At 40.4% G+C, this 24,481-nt stretch overlaps 4 protein-coding genes across 5 annotated transcripts; 1 reads left to right on the forward strand and 3 right to left on the reverse strand.

Annotated features, from left to right (window-relative positions):
• Positions 1 to 338: 338 nt before the first annotated feature.
• On the reverse strand, positions 339 to 7,323 carry snap47 (synaptosome associated protein 47). 2 transcript variants are annotated; one of them, XM_044367431.1, is made up of 5 exons: positions 7,068 to 7,318; positions 6,452 to 6,973; positions 5,778 to 6,277; positions 5,375 to 5,499; positions 339 to 2,269 (listed from the first exon to the last, which is right to left on the reverse strand). In XM_044367431.1, exons 2-5 carry the CDS (start codon positions 6,946 to 6,948, stop codon positions 2,123 to 2,125), a joined length of 1,269 nt encoding a protein of 422 aa, XP_044223366.1. In that variant the 5' UTR covers positions 6,949 to 6,973; positions 7,068 to 7,318; the 3' UTR covers positions 339 to 2,122. The 2 variants fall into 2 exon arrangements, with proteins under 2 accessions (XP_044223366.1, XP_044223367.1); XM_044367432.1 differs by having other exon boundaries at positions 2,171 to 2,269; positions 5,375 to 5,503; positions 7,068 to 7,323.
• A 53-nt stretch (positions 7,324 to 7,376) lies between these two features.
• Positions 7,377 to 9,862, forward strand: jmjd4 (jumonji domain containing 4). Its single transcript, XM_044367430.1, has 6 exons — positions 7,377 to 8,048; positions 8,149 to 8,314; positions 8,433 to 8,558; positions 8,635 to 8,902; positions 9,049 to 9,195; positions 9,314 to 9,862. The coding sequence occupies exons 1-6, from the start codon at positions 7,796 to 7,798 to the stop codon at positions 9,647 to 9,649; spliced, it is 1,296 nt and encodes a 431-aa protein (XP_044223365.1). The 5' UTR covers positions 7,377 to 7,795; the 3' UTR covers positions 9,650 to 9,862.
• iba57 (iron-sulfur cluster assembly factor IBA57) lies at positions 9,863 to 13,027 on the reverse strand. Its single transcript, XM_044367433.1, has 3 exons — positions 12,521 to 13,027; positions 10,684 to 11,033; positions 9,863 to 10,548 (listed from the first exon to the last, which is right to left on the reverse strand). Exons 1-3 carry the CDS (start codon positions 12,886 to 12,888, stop codon positions 10,157 to 10,159), a joined length of 1,110 nt encoding a protein of 369 aa, XP_044223368.1. The 5' UTR covers positions 12,889 to 13,027; the 3' UTR covers positions 9,863 to 10,156.
• A 3,334-nt stretch (positions 13,028 to 16,361) lies between these two features.
• Positions 16,362 to 21,498, reverse strand: gjc2 (gap junction protein gamma 2). The gene is made up of 2 exons (XM_044368202.1): positions 21,092 to 21,498; positions 16,362 to 18,770 (listed from the first exon to the last, which is right to left on the reverse strand). Exon 2 carries the CDS (start codon positions 18,739 to 18,741, stop codon positions 17,488 to 17,490), a length of 1,254 nt encoding a protein of 417 aa, XP_044224137.1. The 5' UTR covers positions 18,742 to 18,770; positions 21,092 to 21,498; the 3' UTR covers positions 16,362 to 17,487.
• Between the last annotated feature and the right edge of the window lie 2,983 nt (positions 21,499 to 24,481).

The raw sequence follows: 24,481 nt of genomic DNA on the forward strand, positions 1-24,481 counted from the left end.
ATGTTCACCAGCTGGTCAATAACTTTGTGTTCTAAGCTGTAAAACCAAAACGATGAGCTGACAGACACTAAAAAGCTCTATAGACTGGAGAGGAACTGCAGAGTCGGGTGATAACTCTCTGTGGGTTTATCACTACCAGTGAACTTTCACACTGTCATTTGATCCATTGTTAATATAAAACTATTGGTTACAGTTGATCATTTGGATTTTAAACTTTAGTTTATTGCAAATTATATGCTTTTACAGACTTCCAACAGTGATGACTTGAGGCAAACTGGCTGATAAAAATTAATTAATTCCATTACTTACGATACCAGTTAGGGTTCATGCGATAAGAAGAGGATGAAGGTGCAGATTTATTCCCTTATATTTAAAGCTAATCGTTTAGTTGTATCCAGAGTCAAGATAAACTTGGAATTATCAGCAAAAACAAGCATCTATACAGTGATGAGATCAATATTTTTTAAATCACAGGTATTTCAAGATTAACTGACAGCTAATTACAAGTTCACAGTGGTAACAGACCACAATAAAATTACAGAAATACAATACACACATCAGTCCTTTAGACATCATACAGATTTAGGATAATATCAATCTTCAGCAAGACATATACAGTAGATGTGGACCTTAAGGTGGAGTATTCTGTGAACAATACTTAAAAATAGAGAGAGGGAGTGTTTTCTGTTACATTGTCATAAGTCCCATTACTTAGTTGCACGTTTACAGTCTTCTGCTATATGCTGATAATGATGGGACATTTCCACTTGATGCAGTACACAGCAGCAATATCGAGACATGCAACAGTAAGCCACGGTGAAACTGTGTGCAGAGAGGATAAGTGACACCTTGGACTTGAGAAAAACAAGCTTTAGGTCAGAAATGGTTATAAAGCATCAGAAACTATGGTAACTTTATCTATCCCTCTAAGATTCATTTTAATGCAAAATCTGTCTTGTAACATGCAGTTTTTTTAAATCTGTGTGCTGAGAGAATAAATAGACTAGTTATTGTCTTTTTTTGTACTTCTAGTGTCCATTTCACCTTTTACTGCAGTCGTCGTCATTGCTGTCTCCCAATACACGTTGTGAGGGTTTAGACTGCCGTGTGTGTCTCCTCCGATAATCCTGTCTATATTTTCACCCGCCGGCTCCACTGGAAGGGCATGACACGCACTGAGGGTTATTCTATTCCCCCAGATCTCACCCTGGTGCCACGACCAACCAGTAGGAGTCACTAATGCACTGACAAGGACATGATCCCTCACTGGCTTCCCACTCAAACACTCCATATTGTGTTTAATAGGACAAACCATAAGCACCACTGCTGGGCACTGAATCGAGTGGAGGGCAAGTCCTTCTCTATAGTTATATCTTCATTTTTAGAGCACACCTTTCCACATAATCTGAACTAAGTGGCGATCAAGCACTTCATTTAGATATGGCAACTCAAAAAATAGAGAAAATGGAGAAAATGGTGTTTTCAGAATGACAGTTATTTCCAGAGCTACTATTCTAAACATCTGAAATGCTGTAATTACTGGCAAAATGTGAAAACATGAGACTTGTGTCCAGGCAATAGCATCTAATGTGAATGTAATGCTAACAATGCTAGTCACAGTTGCTAAAGGCTGCAGGATCCACATTGAAAGGGGAGAGCATTGACTCAACCCTGCATATAGATAGTGGACTTTTCTCAGACCTAAATGGTTGAATTGTTTCAAATGAAGTATTAAAAAAGAAGATCAAATCAAAAATGACAAATGTGCACTTGCAACACTCCATTTCTCTAAAAGAAACAAGTATTAAAAAATCCTCATGCTTTTAAGGTCATAACCTGACCTTAAATGTGCAAATTTCACAGACTTCAATGAACATCTTTAGTGTTAAACAGACATTGCCGAGGCGTTCCACCGTATTTCCCTGAAATCACTGACACTTGACCCCAACATCATGTGATTACCAGCAAATGCAACAAAAATCCTATGAACTATTAATGAGTATATGGAAAAAGTCCCTAGCACTGTACGTCAGTGTTCTCAAGCCGTACCAATCCCGCAAGGACAAGGAGAAAGCTTGTAGTGCATTTCTCAGGAGGAACATGGTGACCGCATGCGTCTCAGCTACAGCAGTCTTTTCATGCGGCAGGTGTGCTTTTCTATGTGCATTGTGGCTCGGTCCGTGGAGCTGGTCAGGACGTCCAGAACTTCATCCTGCCGTTCCAGCTCTGTCTCTGCTTCCAGAGCCAGGTTCTTCAGCTGCATCAGCATCTGCACACACACACACACACACACACACACACATGCACACACAATCCAATAATTACACTCACATGGAGACACACGCATACTCATTTGTTTAAAAAATTACATATCAGCCCCCAGTGAACATGGACAACCGAGGAGCAGGACACAAATAAGAAAAGATTCACTATTAAAACCTACAATAAAGTGGGTGAGTAGTGAACACAGGGCAGAACATGTAGACCATATGTAAAGAGGTGTGAAAATGGCGAGTGAGAAAGAGAGTGTATTATTGGAATAAAGAAAGAGGAGTAGATGAGTGAGTTTTTTTTCTCCTCACTCTGGCTCCAAAGACAATGAGCTTCTGCTAAATGTCTGCAGATGAGAAGGCAACATTACAATTCAACACCAACCATAATGCAAAAACAGCTACTCATGTGGCAGATATGATAATATTTCATATTATGCAGTCTATGAAACTTGAGAAGATATTCCAGAGAGAAGTCTTGGCTTGTCTCCTGGGATCATTGATATCATACGATACTGTTTGTTTTCTACTTTCAGTGGGTTTAAGGAATACTGTGACTCCATCTCCATGGTCCAACAACAGTGTATGTTATGGTTGATGGAACAACTTAAATATACTGTGATGTGCCAAGCAAAACCTAATAAACACTCACTCCAGACCCCACCACCATGGTTTCTAAACTAATATTATGTTATGCTACACATGCTCTCTCACACACACACACACACGCGCGCTCACACATCCACTGACATTATGTCAGTTTTCACTGGCCAATATATGCGGACATTGCAACTGAGCACAGAAACAGCTCCAGACAGCAGTTTGAAAAACAGATAGTATGTCAATACACACCGAGGAACAACTGTATTCGCTCACTCAGGTCTGTGACTTTATAATTTCAACTAGGAGAACATGACTGAATCCCACCTTGCAGTTAACATTCACATGAGTTTTGGTGTGTCATAGAAAAACACAGAAAATGAATATTTTTAGCTGCTGCTTATACAAAACTTAAGTCATGTAGAAACCCCCAAAATTAAATATTTAGGCTAGAACTAATAGAAAAAATATATGAGCCTTGTGTCTTGTGCATTAGTGGTGTAATTCCAGGATTGTGAACTAATAGAAAAATACAGTACATTAAACTGAATAGATGCGTAATCATTCTTTTGTGAGCCAGTTTGTACTGTTAACAAGTAGGAATGTCCAACCTCAAACAATGTTACTTCTTTAATATGTGCTTGAACAAAAAGACATATTTGCTAAAGCATTTAAGGCAGGGTGTTAAAACAAGTAACCCTCTGTACAAGTTGCCTCACCGTAGATTCTAATCTCGACATGAATTACATTAAGAGCAGGGTGTGTACAGAAATGTAGTTTTCAGTCAAAATTGGTAGCCTTTGAAGTTTGAACCATTATCAGCTGTAGACAATATGCCATTTATAGTCACAACAGACAAGTCAAGCTGTATCACAGACCCAATGCTGCCGCTGCCATGACAAATTTGTTTGAAAAACTATTGTACTGATAAAAACAATGTGGAACTACTGTACATTGTTATTGTGTATAATAATTAACCAAATATTAGATTAAAAGTGTTGCCTCTTTTGAGATATGATTGATGCAGTGGGAAGACAAAATAATGTGCGATGAAAAAGGACTTTTGAGAAACTAAACCACAATTGAAAACACTGCAATGAGGTTGGGTCATATACGGCCGCAAGCAAATTACCAGTAATGGTCAGACCCCACATATGTCAATCATGTCCTTATTGGTTAGTTTCAAATTGTGTCTAAGATTCCTCTTTATCATAGAATTTGCAATTTTGTGATTGGCAAATTGGTTATATATATATATATATATATATATATATATGTGTGTGTGTGTGTGTGTGTGTGTGTGTGTACATATATATATATATAACCACTGTGCCTGCAATGTGGATACCAATTGCTTTCATATGTCACATATCAAAGTGCGAATTGCCTGATAACTTTAACAGATGACAAATAGTTCTAAATAGAGCCTGATCAATAAATTGTCCAGGTCGACATATTGGCCAATATCAGCTTGTTGCAGGTATATCAGTCTGTGTATATGTTGTTTGTTAAGTAACAAGAAATAGCAAAGGTCTGTTACAGTCTCATTATTACTTAGTTCGTCCACCTGAGAGCACAGGAAAGTTTATTTTCAACTGTGAAATGTCTTTATAAACAAATTTAAGGGATAAAAATGTTATTCTATATTATTTATGTAAAAAAAGAATATTGGCCAATACATTGTTGTCAGATCTTTTTTAAACTCTCAAAGTATTTGTATCTTTATTGGTTGTGCTATAGTTGGAATTTACATTCACACTAATATGTCCCACATTTGTAGCAGAGTTTGCAGTAGAGGTTTAGCTATTTCAGAGTCTGAGGTGTTTTCATTATTTTGTCTTCCCCCAGAATCAGGTAATCTATCATATAATCTTGTCACCAGGTATTAGCACCTTGTGTCGGCTAATATAGATACAGTATGTAATACAGTCATTCATTCATTTGTCTTAACACTGTATGCGATATGTATTTAAATATGGTATTTAAAAAACTTAATTAGCTTACTTAAAAGGTTATCCATCAGATATTTCATTCTAAGCAACCTGTAATAGTGTGTCAAACAAACAGAAAAAAGAAACTGTCTGAATCATAGGTCTGAATTTGCGTCACTGTGTAGGTCTTGCCACCACAGACCATGTCTGTAACAGTTCTCAGTGTTGCGAGGTTCTGAATGGAAAGATGCTGTACAGTCTGACTAAATAACTGACCATGTCTCTTTCCCTCTCTTAAAAACCAGGACGGACTTTGGTTTGTGGTCTCACCAACTAACATTTAAAACCTACAGGATGAAAAATAAAAATCACTGTAATGAATTGTGGTTTGGAATGGAACTATCAAAATACATGTTACTAAAACCAAAGGATTATTTACTATAACAGCTGCCATTATTTGTGGTAAACCTGCCTGCCTTATATATACAAACATGAAAAATCTAAATGCAACAATAGTGAAAGTCACATATTCACACAGGCAATGGAAGTACAACATGTCCAACTGGGCCTCACCTGTTTGAGTTCTTGGGCCTCAGCCTGACTAACAGATGGCTGGAGGACATGCACCTGCAACTGGGACAGATCTCCTGCTGGGACCTCCAGCGGGACCTCTGTCTCTTGGCACTTCTGCAGCAAACCTGACTCCAAGGGTGGAGATGGTGAAAAAGCGCAGAGTGCATATGTTGTTTATGAGGAAACCAGACAGTAAACTCAAAGTACAGCAACTGAGGCAATCAGGATGAAGTGACTCATCAAAATACATTTCTGTCAAGACTGTGTCCAAAAGTCATGTGGATGAAATGTTTTTACACGTGGCTGCACACTAAATAATACACAAGGGTGAAAACATAGAGCTTTACTGCCACTTAGTGGTCAAATTCAAACATTGCCTTTATCTATGTTATGTATTCCTTACCTTCATTCCCAATTTGCCTCTCTGTGTCACATGGAGATGAAAGTGGAGTTGTCTTGAAAGCTGTGTACTCGACAGTGAACTCAACCTTCTTTTTGTACTGCATCTCCAACACTGACAACGCCTCTGGCATCTTAGCAGACAGGAACCGGTAGCATACATCAGGCTTCCCGATGAACCGCTGTCTAACGGTGATCTCGTAAGGACTGTGCACCCTGATTTCGTCGATCTCATTCCGTTCAAAGCGGTGAAGCAGTTGGCAGCTTGTGTCTCGCACCTCCAGGGAGGAAACCAGCACCAACAAACATCCGGGCTTCAAGTCAGAATCTCCACCTTTGGACACCACAGCCGGGATGCTTGTGATCACCTTATTTTTCCCGGACCCCTTACCAGCAGCAGTAGCTGCAGCTCTTGCAGCATCCTCGGCCTTGGCCTCCTGCTGAGCCTTCCAGGGGAGTTTACCAAAAGGCCACCAGGAAGGAGACTCCAGCTCTGACAAGAGTCTGCCAACAGAGCAGCAGAAATGGACAGGAAGAAGTTGTGTGAGTGTATGACATCCTCCTCTACTAAATTAGACCTGTTTCTGTATTGTAACAACTCAGTACAACATGACATTAACAGAAAACATTACCCAGACTTCTAACTGAAAAATTGTGCATGTTTAGGTTTTAAATTACTTATCAGCTACGCCCAGGTCGGAGTCAATCTTCTCCAGTCCCTGCATCATGTTGTCAAACTGCTCTCCTTGATGGCTGAGGACTCTCCCAGTGTCCTCCAGTCTCCTCTGTGCCCCTGCCACCAGGTTTATCAGCTCTCTGCCTTTGGAGGGCTGACACTCAGCCCCTCGGGCCTCAGAGCTGGGAGACAGGAGGCGCTCTCTCCAGAAATGCTCCAACACATTATAAACCACCACCCTGTTGGGCTTAAGGGAGCCAAACCAGTGCTTCACGTTGCCCTCCTCGAGCACCGTGAGGGTGCTGAAGATGAAACTGGACGACTCCATCTTAATCTCCATGATGCGGGAGAGGCGGAAACTGGCGAGACTCTCCTTACTCTGGCTGGAGACGAAGCTCACCGTGGTTCTGGTGAGGGAAAGGGTGCCGTTTTCCCACCGCTTCTCACTGTTGATGTAATATGAGCCGGGCCAGCTGTGGATGGGGACGTCCCGGCTCATTTTGGAAGGAGATATACTGATTCTCCTAGAAGAAGAACACGATTAAAGATTAAAAATGCACAATACATACCTTTAGGATACTATACTGACTGTTCCCTCTGTTCTGATACTGAACATACTTAGTCTGAAGTGTAATAAGGTATCCAGGCAGCAGATGAGCTCAGCTGAGGCGTTCACACTGGCAGCTTCAGCTGTGGAAAAGCGGGGTTTTTATCCAACTGACCGCATTACGAGCGCGTCATTATAATGTTATAACCCTTCTTAGGATTTATCACTTCCTCTTGGTACAAAGTATAAAATATTGCTGACCCACACCACATTAGTGGTAAACATTAGCATGACGTTACCCAATACTCTTCTCAGTAGGTGATGTTTATCACGGAAGTGACGTCATGCATGAGTACGGCCGTGTTTACTATCCGACTTGAACTCTGCTGTCAGAAAAAGCTGTCGCGACAAGGTTTTGGAGAAATAGGTGTAGTCAGCAAGGGCGATAATTTCGTTAATATTTGAGATAGCGAGCGATATTAGTATTAAATTAATGAGAAGCGTTAGTAAAGAGGCAGAGGTGACGAAAAACAAATCGTAACGATATAGATATGTTCGTCATTCAGGACTCATAACCTGCTATCCCCCCCGGAATGGAGACATCAGCAACGACCTGTTGTCGAAATAGAAAAACAGCATTTTAGCACAATGTTAAGTTATCTAGCTTAATGAGGTTTGAATTTTAACAGTTAATGCGAAAAGACATACGCTCTGTGATGTCAAATCAATCGACCCACGAGCTCTGCTAATCGTGACAGCTAATCTCGCTAACTGGCTAGCCAACCTCTTGTTTACCATCATGGATAGGGAGGCGTACCGTAACTGCTGCAGCCTGGTCAAAATCCCAAGACAGTCGTATGAGCAGTTTTGGTCCTCACATTTCTTAGATTACATCGACAAGGAACTCAGCTATTCTAAATTCTTCAAAAAGTACTTGCTCCCCAATCACCCATGTATGTTTTCAAGAAGGTTTACTGAGGATTGGAAGTGTAGAAAACAGTGGGTGACTGAGGAGGGGAAGCCTAATTTCCAGAAACTGTTGCAAGAGTTTGGTAAATAAGCCTATTACTAATATATTGACTAACCACCATACATCACTGTCAGTGTGTGTAGCTGCTGTAATGACCGCTTATTTTATTTTTTTCATCACAGATGAGACTCCTGTTCCTGTTGCAAACTGCAATGCCAAGGAATACAATGCAAACCCTAAACAAGTTATGCCTTTCAAAGAATTCATACACTACTGGAAGGAATACATCCAGAATGGCCATTCATCACCTAAAGGATGTCTCTATCTTAAAGACTGGCACATGTCAAGGTGAAGGTCAAGGAATGAATACAGATTGAACTTGCTCTTTTTGTGGATGGATATTACACAGTATTTTGCACATTATATTGTAACTATCCCATAACTAATGTTGTGTTTTATACTGCAGGGACTTTCCAGAACATAATGTTTACGTTACACCAGTGTTCTTTTCTTCTGACTGGCTCAATGAATACTGGGATACACTTGAAGTGGATGACTACCGGTTTGTCTACATGGGACCCAAAGGTTCATGGTATGATAAAGTTACACTCACACTATAGCTAAATATTTCCTTTTTCATACAATCTAACACGGTTTCTTGCCACTAGGACACCCTTCCATGCTGATGTGTTCCGCTCCTACAGTTGGTCTGCAAACATCTGTGGCAGGAAGAAATGGCTCCTCTATCCCCCAGGCCAAGAGGAGTTCTTACGAGACACTCACGGCAACCTCACTTATGACGTAACATCAGCTGAACTTCGAGACAGAGGCCTTTTTCCACACTCTGAAGAAGCCTGTCAGCCTCTTGAGATTATTCAAGAGGCAGGTGAAATCATTTTTGTGCCCAGTGGCTGGCATCATCAAGTTTATAATCTGGTAAGAACTACAAAGGTAATGATATCAAATGACACACTCTACATTATAATCTGTTGTCTGACAGTGACAAATGGGAATTCTCTTTTATTATAAATGCATGTTTTATGGATGTCAACAATTCATGATCATGACATTTTATCTTAAAGGAGGACACCATCTCCATCAATCATAATTGGCTGAATGGCTGCAACATTGACATCATGTGGCAGTTCCTTCAGAGTGAGCTGTCATCCGTCCAGAAAGAGATCAATGAGTGGAGGAACACGATGGACTCATGGCATCAGCACTGTCAGGTACTTTAGGGATAAGACTGTTCAGCCTGCATGTTATCCAAAAACCTGATTGCTACCCTGATAATCTACAATATGGGGATTATCATGTAAAGTCATTCTTGTGCGTATTACTTTTCAGGTCATCATGAAGGCCTGTTCTGGCATCGATTATGGAGAATTTGCTTCGTTCCTCAAAATCATTGCTGACAACCGAATGGCTTTCCTGAACGCGTGCTCCTCTGGTGATTCCTCTGACTACCCACGGCATCTCTCGGAGATCCTCACCAACCTTGGACCTTACCATGCTGCCTTTGATTTACAAAGAGTGGCTCACATACTTGAATGCCTACTCTGCAACGAAGATTTTAAGCGGCTCGATCACTCAGCATTGACTTTGCAGCCAGAAACCATGTTACAGCAAATCCGGGACACCATACAATCCACAAGAGGGCAGCATCTCCTTTATCAGGAATAAGATGTTCTCATCAGATGTGTCTAAACAATTTATTGTTCACCTGGAAGTAGCTTGAATGAAAAGTGCCAATTTGTATGGTGCAAAAAAGATGATGATAAAAGGTACTACTACACCTTTGGTTTGAGATGTACTGGAATCTCAAATGTGGTTTGTGGTTTTTGTGTTTTTGCACTGAAATATGAAGTTGAAAAAATAAATAAGAGGACAACTTGATTGAGTTTTTGCATTGCTTTTTTGAAAATTTATTAAAATTCCACCAACATCATGTCATGGTTTGTATATCTTCTTGTATAGTGCTGCAGTACGTCCATTAAATATCATAATTATGCTGTAAATAATATACAATTTGGGAAAAATCACTCTAAAAGCAGGTTCTATTGCAAACAAAATACAAATATGGGTCAGTGCTGTACAGCTGTGCAACATACTGTACTTCAGGGTTCTGTCTATGACAAATCTGTCAGTTGTGATGCATGTCACATTTTAGGGAGCTATAAAACATCCTCCTCAGTTGCTTTTCACATCCTTAGGCCACCAGTCTGGCACAGAGACCTCAAGTGTCACTGTGGTGTCGTCAGAAGATTTGAGCATCAACTCCTCTTTGGCATGAGCCAGGCGGATTAGGCTGAGGCCTAGCTCCCCAATCCCTGCTCGGTGCTTCCCAGCTGGCTTGCCTGACTGTGTTTGCAGCGCGGCTCCTTCCTTGAGGTCCTGAACAGGAGCTGACAAGCGTACTGGCATCAGGCGTTTCCGAACCACCCCCGTGTGATGCGTCCTGGCTGTGAGCTCCTGGCCGATGTAACAGCCCTTGCTGAAACTGATGCCCTGCATGTATACAAGATTTGACTCTAGTGGTAATGCCACCCCAGGAGGAAGGTCCTTCACTCCCTCAGGAAGTCCTAGACAACAATGACAGCAAAGGAAGCAAACAAAACTTAACATTCAAAGAGCACATGTGCATGAAAAGCTGTTCTTCTCGTGCCATTGTCTTCTGTTACATACTGTATGTGTTCTAATCTACTAACTGGTCTTACCTATTGCATAGCGATGTCTGTGGTACTCCTCTGTGTCACCTTTCTGACACGATGCAATGATATCCAAGGGGTCAACTTGACTGTCCAAAACCAGTCTCCAGCCCATTTCCTGAGTTCGAGGATCTGTCTCCCATACCAGAGCCTTTTCTGGGGAGGACAGCTCAGGTTTACTGACCTGCTGACCCGGGTTTTTTTGCTGGGGGAGCACCGCCCACACAGAGAGCTCTGGACATGGGTTTAAGTTGACCTTTCTGCGGATCTTGTACACCTTCAAGTGTCTCAAGATTGAGTCCTTTATTGTTTTGTCACACTCCAGGAAAACGCCACACCCTGCATCTGCTTCTTTTAGACTGAAAGGAAATACAGCAAGTTGTGTAAAATCCACCATCAAAATTCTACAATCAATATATAATTTTGAGTTATTTTGTGATTCAGTGTTACAACATTCTTTTCTGGTGTGGCCATTTTCCCTTAACCTGCCTGGTCTACTTCAGTTAGAGTTTTTACTTTATGTCATAGACGGATTTCCAATTATATTATAGATATGACATCATACAACTTTGTGGCAGTGGCACAATCTGAAATACTATTGATTCTCTCTATGTAATTCAAGTTTTAGTTTATTTAGAGGCCCTGCACCTACAATGGGTATTTTTATTTACTGTGGCTGATTAGATTTCCGATCAGGTTGAAAATGGGCAGAGCTATGATGGGAACAACATGAGTCTATGTGCTAGAGAGAATTATCATAGTCTGTACAGAAGAGGTCTAAATAAATAATAAGCCAAAGTAAATGGAAAACAAGTGTGTGAACGTGAACTATGGATTAATATAAACAACTTTATATTACCATCCTCTAGGACTGCAACTAATGACTTTCATCATTGTTGATTAATTTCTTAATTAATTGACTATTTGTTTGGTCAGTAAAATGTCTGAACATTGTGAAAAAATAAATAAATAAATATATATATATATATATATATATATACACACACACACACACACATATATAAATATATATACATATACATACATACATATATATACATATACATATACATATATATATATATACATATATATATATATATATATATATATATATACATACACACACACACATTAATTAAAATTTCCTATAGCCCAAAACTGACTGTGACAGGCTGGGTTACATTATTTTTCTGCACTGCGCCTTATCAGACACTCTTTAACATAGAAGTCTTACTGAAATATAGGTTTACGGTCACTTTTTTGTTTTAAAACATTAATGAAACAGTATATTTGAAGCATCTTGCTTCCTTAATTTGTTGTAAGCTATTTCCTGTGAAAGAAGATGCCAGATTGGGAAATAACACAAGAGGGGCTCATTCAAAAGAGGATATCAGGTTTTTTTGTGCCTATTTATACTGTTGTAGCAGTCCCTTTAATATCTCTAGGTATATTGGACCACTGTGGAAAACACTGCAAATTAATGAACATGACTGCTTCATGGGAATGCTTTGGATCTTAAGTGATTTTTGCATCAGTGTGATGACATAACTTGATTTGTCAAGTATTTAATTTGTTGTATTAGTTAGCCAAAAAACAGACATTCCTTCCTGTTTATTGTACAGTTTCTTAGTTGATTTCCCAGAAAATTTGCTTTATCGTAATAGAGAATTTTATCTATATTACCCACTCTTTCAGGGAAACAACTGTTGTATCTGATAAGAGGGCAGAGGGGCCACACTAGCAGTGTTAATGTTTGCATTTAAAAAAAAAATTAATTTTAACTTGGATCAAGGGTTTTGTAACACGAACAGGTGTTTTACTGTATAATGAGGCGTACTCTCACCTGTACAACATTATGTCATACAGCGTTCTCCCCTGCACATTGAGCATGTGTGAGTACATGACTCTAGGTCCAGGCTCCTCCAGCAGCTCCATGTCATTGGTAATGATCCCCTGAAGAAACGGGCCTGTGTCTTGTCCCTGGATTTTCAGCAGGGTCCTATGATTAAGGTGATAGCACACAAACTGTCCGGGGACATTTTTCTCCTGACTGTACCTCCTCACACGGATACCCGTCGGAGCTGAAACACCGGAGAGAAACGTAAAGCAGAAATACCGACCGGTGTATGCTCTGGCGTAAACACCGAGACAACGGCTGGACGTGAACGCGCTTCTGGCGACACACACGACCCCCATGTTGAACATTGTCATAAGAGTATATTACGTAGGAGAGATAGATGGATAGTCCGCCTACTAACAACTGTTGACAGCTACATAACACAGGACACCCATGGATGTATTATGATGACACTTCTTCTTCTTCTTCTTCTTCTTCTTCTTCGTTGTTCCCCTTTCTTCTTCTTTGGCGGTTGGCAAACAACGAATTGGCTCATTACCGCCACCAAGTGGTATGGAGTGTGGATCAGAATATCTAGTACAGTGGTTCTCAAAATTTTTCACTTCAGGGACCCCTAAACGGATACAAATTAGACCACGGACCCCCATTCGATAAGATTTTGTCCCAGGATCCCCCATCTGATAAGATTTTTTGGCTTTAGATGTTTTATTACAGAAAGTGTATGAAATAAATAAATTATTCCCCTTTTTGCTAGGGACTCCCTATCTCTGCTTAATAATGCTCTTGATTTCTGTCTTGCTGAAGCTAACTGCCAAATCAATGTGATATCTGCCATTTCATTTCCTTTGATACCAATATGTGCTGGTACCCATAAAAATATTACTGTAAAACTCATCATTTGAATCCTGTATAATGTTTGTTGTATTTCTATCAAAATATCTGGTCATAATTGTGAGGACACCGCAGCTGACTCCATTTTTGAAGTCCCACAATGCATTGCTTGATAATGATTGGAACACTTGAGTGCCTGAGGAGGAGACGTTGTGCTGTGGACTAGTGTTCTATCATGGATGTTTAATATCCATGTCTTCTACATGTGAGTGAGGAGTCTTCAATTTTTACAATACAGTTACTGCTAATAAGTGTTTATTCCAGCCAGCATCATAGAGATAGAGATAGCCAAGATAATTAGCCATTTGGTGGGAAATTTGTCTGATACTCATTCAGTGTAAGTTGATCCCCCTTCTGCAAAAATAAAATGTTAAAGGGGCTATATGTAAGAATTGTGAAGCAAATTGAGTATATTAATCATTTTTTATTGCCAATGAGTGCACAGGTTGTACCGTAACTTAAAAAAGTGAGAGAAATGTCTCCTTTTTCGGTTGCCTACATCAGCCTGTGGACTGATTTTTATATGAGGGACTCGGGCTGGTTTTTCTGTGAAAATCCAAAGGATGTGATGTTTTTGCATGCTCCTGAGTGCCTTGCCTCTCTCCTGCTAACATCAACAAATGACCGGCACCCACCATAACAGAATGTGCAGAGATCCCAGTATTTGTATTTGTATCTGTATTTGTTGAGACAGCAAAATTATTTGTATCTGTATTTGTATTCGAATAAAAGTGGAAATAGGAAAAAAAAATCCTGTTTTTGTTTTTATGACACTTTTTTAATTTTAGAAAATAATAAACTACCTTACAAAGAAGGTCCCACATCGGGTCTTGAACTGGAGTCTCCCAGATCATAGATGACTGAGCTGATTACTGAGCTAAAACCTTACTCATTGCCTCATGCAGACAGACCTCTTCCTATTTATACACCCATAACACAGAGACAGCACACTGTGTAATGTGTAGGGAGGAACTTCAAAGGCAATTATTGCTTTGCACTTTTCATTTAGTGCCTATTTTTTTACAACCTAACATTGTGGAAAGGAGAAGGGGAACAACAGGTTATGGAGAGTCCCTTGGGAGCACTTTGCTTGTGTCAGTAGCTCAGCTTTATCTCTGGGGAATACCATCAACAAATAATTTTTAAATATTTGTACGAAACAAATATTTGTATAAAACCCACTATTTGTGCTTTGCCGAATAATGTATTTGTATTCGGGCACACCCCTACTCTCCAGCTCTGTTACCCACCAGGTTGGCTGGTGGCTAGCTGCCTAACCATGCCGGCTATCACCGTTTCTGGCTACAGTAACTTTGTTTTTTGGGGGGTTGAGATGGTCGCTGCCTCCATTGACCGCCACACATTTCACAACAAAATCGCAGCATGTTGCTCCCCGGCCACAGCTCACTGAGCCCATCAGTGTTTAGTAGACACGGCAGGTAAACAAAGTTGGCGGTTTGCAAGTTGGGTTGGGTTTGGGTGGTTGATTAATGCATATTTTTGTGGGTTGGGCGGTGCAGATTGGCTCTCATAATGGGTTGGGTAGGTGCAGGTATTAAAAAACCCTGACCTGTGCATAAGTGCTAGCTGGCAGCCACAGCACAGCAGGAGCTTCTTTGTGTTTGCTGTGGGTGTATGTGATTGAGTGTGCACACGTACAGTAGGGGTAGGGGAGCAGCTGACTGTCTGGGAGTGAGAGATGCTTTGCTGAAGCACACTGCAAAACACAATGCAAGAGATCTTTTATGTCATTATGAGAAGTGTAAGTGAGGAAAAAGACATCATCTGCATTAGTCTCGTGCTGATGGAGTGTGGGCAACTGGATGCTGACTGCAGCTCACTTAACGACCACGGATGTCACTAATGAGAAAGAATTTCTGATTCTTACACATAGAACCTTTTAAAGGATGGGTTCACAATTTTTCAAGTCTGTCTTAAAACAGTGTTAATAGTCAGGTGCCCATATGAACACTGAAAGAGGTTTTCCTCGCTGTAATCACTCCTCCTGAAGGAAAAAGAGAGAGAGAGAGAGCAAACGAGCTGAGAGCATGAGCGCGCGAGAGAGAGAGAGCAGCAATGGTCGAGCAAGCTAGAGAGTGAAAGAAGGGAGTGAGCTGCGATAGCGTGAACAAAGCACTGAATCGGAGAAATAAAATGTTATTTTCTGATTGTTTCATGGCAGTTACATTCTAAAGCACAAATAAACACGCCCACACCTCCGTACAACCCTGCGGGAAGGTACTGCATTGCCAAATTTGGTGTGAATGCAGCCTTACATTTAACCTACGTGGGTGTATGAATGGTACATAGCCACAAACAGATACATTACCTCATCACTATGCATCCTGCAAACAGCTGTGTTTAAAAAAGAAAGATAGTATTAAAAATAAGAAACGTCATTCTTTCACTAGCTTCCAAAACAAACACTAGCCAAGATCTTCAACACAAGGCAGTGGTGCTCATGGGAAATGCAGTCTTCACTCACAATCATTACCGCTTTTGTCCACAGGAGCTGCTAAAATCAGCACAAAATGAAAGTTGCTTGTAGTAATTTTGATTACTTATCTTCTTATTACAGATGTCAGTTCTTTCTTCTCTACTGACCATACATTTCCTACTTATTCAGTACACTTAAGACAAACTTTCTGATCCCAGTAATAGAGGAATCTCATCATATCTGATGAAATAAAACTTAATCAAATTGCATAAATAAGTAATTTTCATTTAAAAATGTTCATTTTAAATGAGTAAATTGACCAGATCTTTTTCTCATTATAACATGGATGTTACTTGCTGTAACATCTTACTTATCTTTCTGCAAAAAAAAAAAATTAAAATCCCATACTCTCTCCCAGTTTCTAACTTTGAATTGGACTTCAATAAAAGCTTTTCATTTTTTCTGTAAGTGTGATGAGGCATATAACGCAGGATCACAGAGGTTTCAAATAAGTTTATTTCTTCATGAATAAAATACTAGAACAGTCTTTAAAGTTTGAGGCACTTTGGAGTATGACAACAGTGAAGGCAGGATTTAATTTTACACTGAAATCAATTTTAGAAACATACTGCTTCAATGACAGAAAAACTAAAATGCTCATCTTCAAGACTTAACATGCCTTAACATAAGATAAATGTAGAGCTAATTGAATAGCTAAGGATGGGATTTCTACTGTAGTCTAGCTATGTGTATACAGTGTGTTCCCAGTTAAAAAGCATGCATCATCTGCTTCAGATTGCAGAAAATCAATATTTAGTTTAGAAAATAATCTGATTTTCTATTCACTTACCTCTTCCCCTTCAAATGTGACACTACAAGGTTTTGGAAAAAATATAGAGTAGATAAAAGCTTTGCACGCAATGACTGAAGATCATCACACGGAGCAGATGTTAACCAGAAGAGCCTACAGTGACACAGCCCTGTTTCATTATCTTTATCAAAATATTTCATGTTTAATCTGCTTCCAGCAATACACATCCACACTACATCCGAAAGTACTTCCCCAAATATTAAACATGCATCTTTCCAACAAGAATCAGCAATCATCCTTCTCCAGAAATGAGTCATTGTGCAATGGTAGAATGTTTTGCACTGCATTTTCAAATTTGGATTGAGGGCGCAATCACACACTTTCAAAGCTAAATTCCTTCAAATGAATCCAGTTCAGCGGCAGTCAAGGGTAGCTGAGATAAATAGCTTGAAGCAGTCTGTTTATACTTTGACATCTTAGCTAGAATTAGAGATGTTTAACTAAGTAAGCATATGTTAACCATGTCCAAAAGCTATGAAAAGCACAAAATGACACACTACAGTAACAAAGAAGATTCATGATACTGGATATGATCATTTCTTTATGTGTGTGTATGTGTGTGTGTGTTTTTAATTATTTCCAAAAAACTAGGCCCACTGTGCACTGTACACCTTCAAATAGTGTGATTGAAATTCTCAGTTGTTATTGTCCAAGGTCGCATCTCACACAGACACATCCAGCTCCAGCTGTGTCATAGTGCAGTCCTGGAGACTTAAAAGTTTTTACTGTTAATTTACCAAATGATATTTATCTCTAGATCCAGACAGAGGTCTTTCCATTTTTCACAATGGTTGCAGCCTTCTCTGTGGCTGACTTTGGCCTGGCTCCTTGTTTCTCCTGGACTGTATTGACTCGATTTTGCTCTGCCATTGTGCCCCCAGATACAGGACTACTGGTTCTGGAGGCTTGCTGGTTGTTTTTGGTTTGATATGTTTGAAAGGCCATATCAAGCTGCTCTTGGGCTACCCGTAGGTGACGGTGTAGGCTTGCCAGATCAGAGGGGATGTTCTCGTCTGGGCTGGTGCATTGCTGCTCCTGGGCCACATTGGCCATGTTCTGCTCGTGAGTGATGAGGCTGTTGGGGATCCTGCTAGGTTTGTCTGTCTTCATCACAAGGTTGTACCCCGGAGGAGAAGCTGGAATGTTGCGTGAGAACGGGAAGCCATAGGACGTCCGTCGGCCCCGGCTCCTCTTCAGGCGAAGGGTGTCCCGAAAAGTACCAATTCCCAAGTGAAGCATCTCGCACACATTTAGCACCAGACAAAGACAGCTTACCACGTACATGATGAGGAGGAAGATTGTTTTCTCTGTGGGCCTAGAGATAAAACAGTCCACTCTGTGTGGGCAGGGGACCCTGTTGCATACATACGAAGGACTAACTTGAAAACCATAAAGGAGATACTGTCCAGCGAGGAAAGCGATTTCAAAAATAGCTCGGGACATGAGTTGAAGAACATAGATTCGCATCAGTCCTTCTTGCATAATTCTTCGGCGGCCATCATGCTTTTGCGGGTCTTTGCTAGTGTTTACTGGCACAGCCTTGGCTTCCTGCACCTCCAGTGTATCTTCGTAAATCATGGGCTCAGCATCATCATCTTCCTCCTCTTCTAAGACATCCTCCAGGTGGTGACTTTCTCTCCATCTGGAGTGAGGAGGTGGCTTTTTTAGGAGCCTAATCTGCTTCCTGCGCTCCTCCTCTGAAGTTCGGGCTATCTTGTGGATGGCATAACCCATGTACATGATAGAGGGAGTGGAGATCATGATGATCTGGAAGACCCAGAAGCGGACGTGCGAGAGAGGAGCAAAGGCATCATAGCATACGTTGTCACAGCCGGGCTGCTTGGTGTTGCAGGTGAACTTGGTCTGCTCGTCGGAGTAGATGGACTCACCTCCAACTGCCGTGAGCACAATGCGGAAGATGATAAGCACAGTCAGCCACACTTTCCCCACGAAGGTGGAGTGGTTGTGGATCTCTTCCAGGAGACGAGTGAGAAAGCTCCAGCTCATGTTGCTCTTACAAGCTTTTCAACTAGAATCTGTGAAGAGACGATAAAGAATTGATTAAGACTTATGTAGGGACCGTATCAAGTGTAGATGTGTGTTTTACTGAATGAACTAGTTGTAATTTTGTACTTGCAATTATAGTTATTTCTTAAATGCCTGTGCTTTTTTTGGTATAATTGTCTGACTAAAGTAAATCAAGTGTAGGGCTTTTATTTAGTTTTGGGGGGATTTTTCCCCATTTATTAGACAGGGGACAGTATAGACATGACAGAAAATGAAGGGAGTGAGAAATGGGGGGTGACACGCAACAAAGGTCAGCAACAGTCAAACGAGGGATGTTGCAATTACATGGTCAGCATTTTGAACCTTGAGGCCACAAGATACCCTGTGTAGACCTGCAACTAAGAAACATTTCATGCTTTTTGAAAGGGAAACAAGAAAGTTAAAAACACAGTCACAGTAATTCTGTAATTCTTGAGTTCTAGTTGAAAGATTAAATGACTTATATACAGATAACCATGTGAGGAAGCTTTGTCTTGTGCAGCTTTGCAGATATTTCAAACATAAACTGTAGTATTTTGCACAGTAGGACGTCTTGATGTAGAGACATCTATTTTCCATTCATTGCACAGCCAAACACAAGACAATGGCTTGTGTTGATGCATGTCAGTAAGTAGGGTGATGTCATTCAGTCGCCCTATCACAACACACACAATGCAGCACTTCCAGTGTTCCACTCAAACAGATTGAAATAGTTTAGGACATGCAGAGATGAAAAGAAAGAAAGTCACACAGAAACCCACAAGCAACAACAATCATTTTGATTATAGCTTTGATCCTAAAGACACTACAGCGAGAGAACACTAGAAGAGGATGACAGATTGAAAACACAAAGTGAAACTGACAGGGCTCTGAATGTATAAAAAAGCCCACTCTGGTACCAGAGTGTGCTCCACTCAAGAGTGCCACTTCAGAAACATACTGTCCTCGGTGCGTCAACACTTGATGCCAAAGGACACGCAGAGAAAAAAAAGATGACATGGCACAGTCACACATTCTCACATTCACAGTCACTGCTGAGTCTGTGAGGTGAATGAAGCTGCAATGCGTAGCCCTTCTTTCCCGTCATTCATGAGACAGAGCTGCAGAGTTCATGTTGATCTCATAACTGTGGCACCGTGTTCCCTGGCATGGGATGTGCCATCTCCCCTGCCATCTGAGTGAACAGGAGAGGCTTGTTGCTCTGCCACGAGGCCTCCCCTCCAGATCCAGCACTGCTGACGCTGGGGAGGGGTACAGCCACATGGAGACAGATGGCACCTATGGTGGGCAGCTCATGTCTGCCTCAGGATGGCATGACAGGAGGGATGCTTCACTTAGGATTTACACAGAAGTTTGGATGAATCTGTTGTGTATGATAGCATCAATATTACACCTTTAAGTGGATTTACAGTTAGAGAACTGGAGATATCTGCCTGCTATTGCCGTGTTTAATAAAAAAAAGTGTTTAATAGCTTTTTATTTTAATCATGTGCTGCCTTGTCTGTCTTTAATTTTCAGTGCTGGTGCCATTTTAACCAGTTCTCCCTGAAAAGAGAGTTCTAATCTGTGTGGGATTTGCTGGTTTCAATAAATAAAAATTAAATTCATTGAAGATAAACAGCGACACTTTCATAAAACATGCAAATTTCTACTTCAGATTGAAAAAACCTTGATACTGTAGTTTGATTTCATGATATTTTGCTAAATACATGTCTGTTAAGATGTCATACAAAGAAATTTACTACAAGTAATTGACATTTTTTATTAATATTTGTTTAAATAGTCAAAAGTAAAGGTAAAAGTGACCAGTAGCAGATATTTCTCATTAATATATATTTTTAAAACAGGCAAAAACCGTACTCTTCCAGATTTAAATGTTTGAAAAATACAGCTTATCTTACAATATTAGATACAGAAGTATTGTGGGTACAGAAAATATACAATACATTTACTCCAAATGTTTACATTCTACAAAATAATGTCACTTTTTAATAAATATTTCAGCTGACCTCAATACAAGCACAGTAAAGAACATACTTTATGGTTAAGTCACATTATTCAGGAATTTCATTATAAATGTAGGTGTAAGCCTAATTACATATAAAATATTTTACATTACTAGATTTGGGTCATATTGTTGGATGAAAATCCAACAAAATGTGAAGTCATATGTCAATGCCTATGTCTGATGTCAATTCAGACATATGAGCTCACAAACGGTCCTCAATTTCAACGTGACAAAATATGCACACTTGAACAGAAACTATCATACTGTTTCTTTAGGGGAAAGTCAATAACTGAAACAACCCACCTGGAAAAGTTGCACATGCATTTCCCATCCTGAAGGTCTCCTCTGCTCTCTCTACATATCCCCTGCACAGTCTGATCCACAGAATACCACTTCCATCCTAATGTCCTGGCCTTTTCCGTCTTATTGATAACTTCCAAAATACCAGAAACGAGAAACAACGTAGGAACTTATTAGACTAGACTTCCTATTTCTCCTGTTTTCCCACTCTGTGTAGAAGGGAGGTCTCACCGCTGTGAATGCCTCACATTCTGGCTTGTGTCTGGTTTCTATTACACCAGCCTTCTTGCCCGAGAAGGAAGTATAAAAAACAGAGAGGCAGAAAAAAAATCCTCCTCTGGCAAGTGACCTGCATCCAAGGGTTCAGACTGGAGGAAATCGTACTGCAGATTGAAATGAACGGCCAGCTGAGGGAGCGTGTTAATCGCAACACAGTCAACACTCATGTGCAACATTTGTAACACAGATGATGAGGGTCTCTCTCTCTCTCTCTTTATTCTCTCTGTGTCTCCATATATCTCTCTGCACTGTCCTTATGCCCCCAAACCATACATACAGTTAGCAGGAGCTCACTCTGTTAGCAGGAGCTCACTCTGAGCAAAAAGGTGATGTATGGTTGTGGCACACTTTACACACATTTGTAAAAATCCAAAAGGTCATTAAGAATACCCCAACATCCCCACCCCTCCCATCCCCCTCTCTCTTTTTCTCACAAAAACACACAAATTCACACAGACGCAGACACACACTTACACATCCTCCACACTAAATGCAGATTAGCCACCTCTGTCTTATCTGTCCATTACATAACAGTTTACAATGGTTGACAGTTATGAAAAAACAACTTTGGGGATACAAAGACAGGGAGTTTGAGGACAGGAGGGTCACAGAGACATAAACCATCTTGCCTCAGTGCAGATCCGCTAGAATGTATCCAGCAGGTACGCTCAGTTATATCAAGTGTCATAATATTTAGATCTTCCATCCAGGCAGATGGCCAGATAATAGAGCAGTGGACAGGTCGCACTCTGCACTCCCGCTACACGTCCTTTCCAACTTACTGTTTATACTGCAGGCTTTCACCTCGGCCTGTGGAGCGCAGTAGCACACATTGTTACTTCAGGCACGTGATGGATTTTTTCACATGGTGGCAAGATTGGCTGTATGTGGACAGGAGGTTTTTTTTTCTCTCACTCTTACATACACACATGCACATCACTCTTTTTTTAAAAAAAAAGAAAAGTCTGAAATAACATGACAAAGTACAGATGGTGGTGGTGATGAGGTGATTCATGCAAGACAGAAAATCAGAAAGGAATTTCTCCATCTCTGTATTGTATGTACCAGAACTTGCTGTCAAATTTGGGAAGGGATCTAAACACAACAACTTTTATTAGAGCACAGATAAACGGGTTAGTGTCTGGTTTGCATTAATGAAATGTATCTGGTCATTGTCATTGTCATAATGTTACTCTCACAAGGTCCTCAATAAACCTTAATTATGACCTGTATACAGCCATAAAGCGAAGAATAACGTTCAACAGTAAGTCCACCATCAATCAGATCACAGTTTCAACTCAGTCGTTTAAGTGAGGATGAAAAATTCAGGATTTCCTGTCTTAATATATTGTGAGAATATTGGACTGTCTTTGGGTAGTCATAGAGCAAAGACAACTGCAGCAAGACATGTCAAGAATGGGATATAAGCACATGAGAAGTCTTTGCTGTAAGATCTCATTCTGTTTGAGCAGTTCTCAGTCTAAAGAAAGCTCTGAGAAGTAGCCATCTGGGCCTGCAGGACTCATTCTCCGGAGGCCTCGCCTTCAAGGCTCCCCTCTCCATCTGACTGAAGAGATGTGGCGTAGCAAGCACCCCTGGTGCAGCATGCAGGAAAAGAAGACAGGGGATGCTGCTGGAATAGCTAGAGCATTTGGGCTTTGGACATGTGCCATCCCTAAGGGACAGATACGCACGTGTTTTTAAGTTGCAATGCATTTCTCTCCCTGCAAAATCTTCCTGTCATCCAAAAGACACAGATGGTCCAATGAAGACGGTTGATAAGTGAACATTAGAGGGATTCAGACTCATCAAGTCAATTAGAGTTTATGTTCTTCGACAGTGAGTAGAACTTGATGCTCATGGTTGTGATTTACAATTAGCACTCACTCAGGTTCCACTATGCTCTACTCTGATTGAATAAAACATTTTTGATACTGATATACAGGTATTTTCTGAGGATAGTTTAGCACTATCTGAATAGATAATTGTTTTACCCTAAAATAACCCTTATTTTCTTCTCACTATCTCATAAAAAATATCATTTTAACATGTAAATTATGTTAAATTTAAGTGTAATTATGAAACAATATTTTTCCTCCCAAAACAAATTTCTTTCTCTGACAATTAACTCTCAGAGACTATATCAAAGTATTTGAATTGAAATTTAAAATTTCTTAAAGCAAAACCAGACGTGTACTAACCAACAGAGTCAAACCAATGACTGGTTTTGAATATGTTGTCCCATGCCCTACTGTAGGACAATTCAGGCTTTGGGAGAATGTGGTTCACGTTGATAAAAATTGATTGGACTGCCCAGAGCCAGGAAAATATTGTGGTATTCCCCTGTAAGACACTGTTTGACATTGCTCTAGTTACAAGGACTGGCATCATGTGACAGCCAAATGACAGTGTTTTTAATATTCATTAGGTTAAAGTTATATTTAGTGTGAAATGTAAAACAGGTCCGATTTTTTTTTTTTTTAAATTGCGGTAGCATCTGTGGCATCGGACTGAGATTTTTAAAATCATGACGGATGACAAATAAATTCATTCTAAAAAAAAAATAATCCAGAAAATTCCTGTGGTGTGAAAATACGTTTATAGCTCATTTTTATCACGTGTTCTGCAAGTCACGGAATTGTTTTAACAGACAGATTTTTTTTATTCCCAGACAGTTTCACCTTTAAGAGGTCAGTGGGAGCTGTGAGGGGTTTTCAGCATAGCCAAGTTTTAAAGTGATGCAACATGGAGGAGGGAAGATCTCGACAACTCTTCTTGGCCGCCACAAGAATGTCACACAATGTCACCACAAGAGTTTTATCCACAGTGTATTTACTGAACAAAGTTGATGCGAGCAGACTGGGGGCTGTGGAGGTCTGTGTTTATGTAACAGATCAAGCTCCACCATGTGACTTAGATGTGCCCCCCCTCAGAGAAAAGAGTGACACAAGACACCAGAGCAAAAAACATGCAACTTGGTGCTCGGACTCCTCCTCTCCCATCCCTCCTACTGCCATCATTAAACTGCTGTTATACCAGGCTGTAGGAGGGGGGTATCCCATAGGCAGCCTGAGAGTGGTGGCAGTCCCATCTCATTTGCTCATTTTTCTCTCA

This window comes from Thunnus albacares, chromosome 12 (assembly GCF_914725855.1).
Source record: "Thunnus albacares chromosome 12, fThuAlb1.1, whole genome shotgun sequence".
NCBI classification, from domain to species: domain Eukaryota; kingdom Metazoa; phylum Chordata; class Actinopteri; order Scombriformes; family Scombridae; genus Thunnus; species Thunnus albacares.

Coding starts and splice junctions, on each gene's coding strand:
- gjc2 (XM_044368202.1), bottom strand. CDS start 18,741: ATGAGCTGGAGCTTTCTCACTCGTCTCCTGGAAGAGATCCACAACCAC.
- snap47 (XM_044367431.1), bottom strand. CDS start 6,948: ATGAGCCGGGACGTCCCCATCCACAGCTGGCCCGGCTCATATTACATC. Junction 6,278..6,451: donor GACCTGGGCGTAGCTGATAA/GTAATTTAAAAC, acceptor CTCTGTTGGCAG/ACTCTTGTCAGAGCTGGAGT. Junction 2,270..5,374: donor AGGCCCAAGAACTCAAACAG/GTGAGGCCCAGT, acceptor GTGTGTGTGCAG/ATGCTGATGCAGCTGAAGAA.
- iba57 (XM_044367433.1), bottom strand. CDS start 12,888: ATGACAATGTTCAACATGGGGGTCGTGTGTGTCGCCAGAAGCGCGTTC. Junction 11,034..12,520: donor TATGACATAATGTTGTACAG/GTGAGAGTACGC, acceptor ATTTCCTTTCAG/TCTAAAAGAAGCAGATGCAG. Junction 10,549..10,683: donor CAGACATCGCTATGCAATAG/GTAAGACCAGTT, acceptor ATTGTTGTCTAG/GACTTCCTGAGGGAGTGAAG.
- jmjd4 (XM_044367430.1), top strand. CDS start 7,796: ATGGATAGGGAGGCGTACCGTAACTGCTGCAGCCTGGTCAAAATCCCA. Junction 8,559..8,634: donor ATGGGACCCAAAGGTTCATG/GTATGATAAAGT, acceptor TCTTGCCACTAG/GACACCCTTCCATGCTGATG. Junction 9,196..9,313: donor CATGGCATCAGCACTGTCAG/GTACTTTAGGGA, acceptor ATTACTTTTCAG/GTCATCATGAAGGCCTGTTC.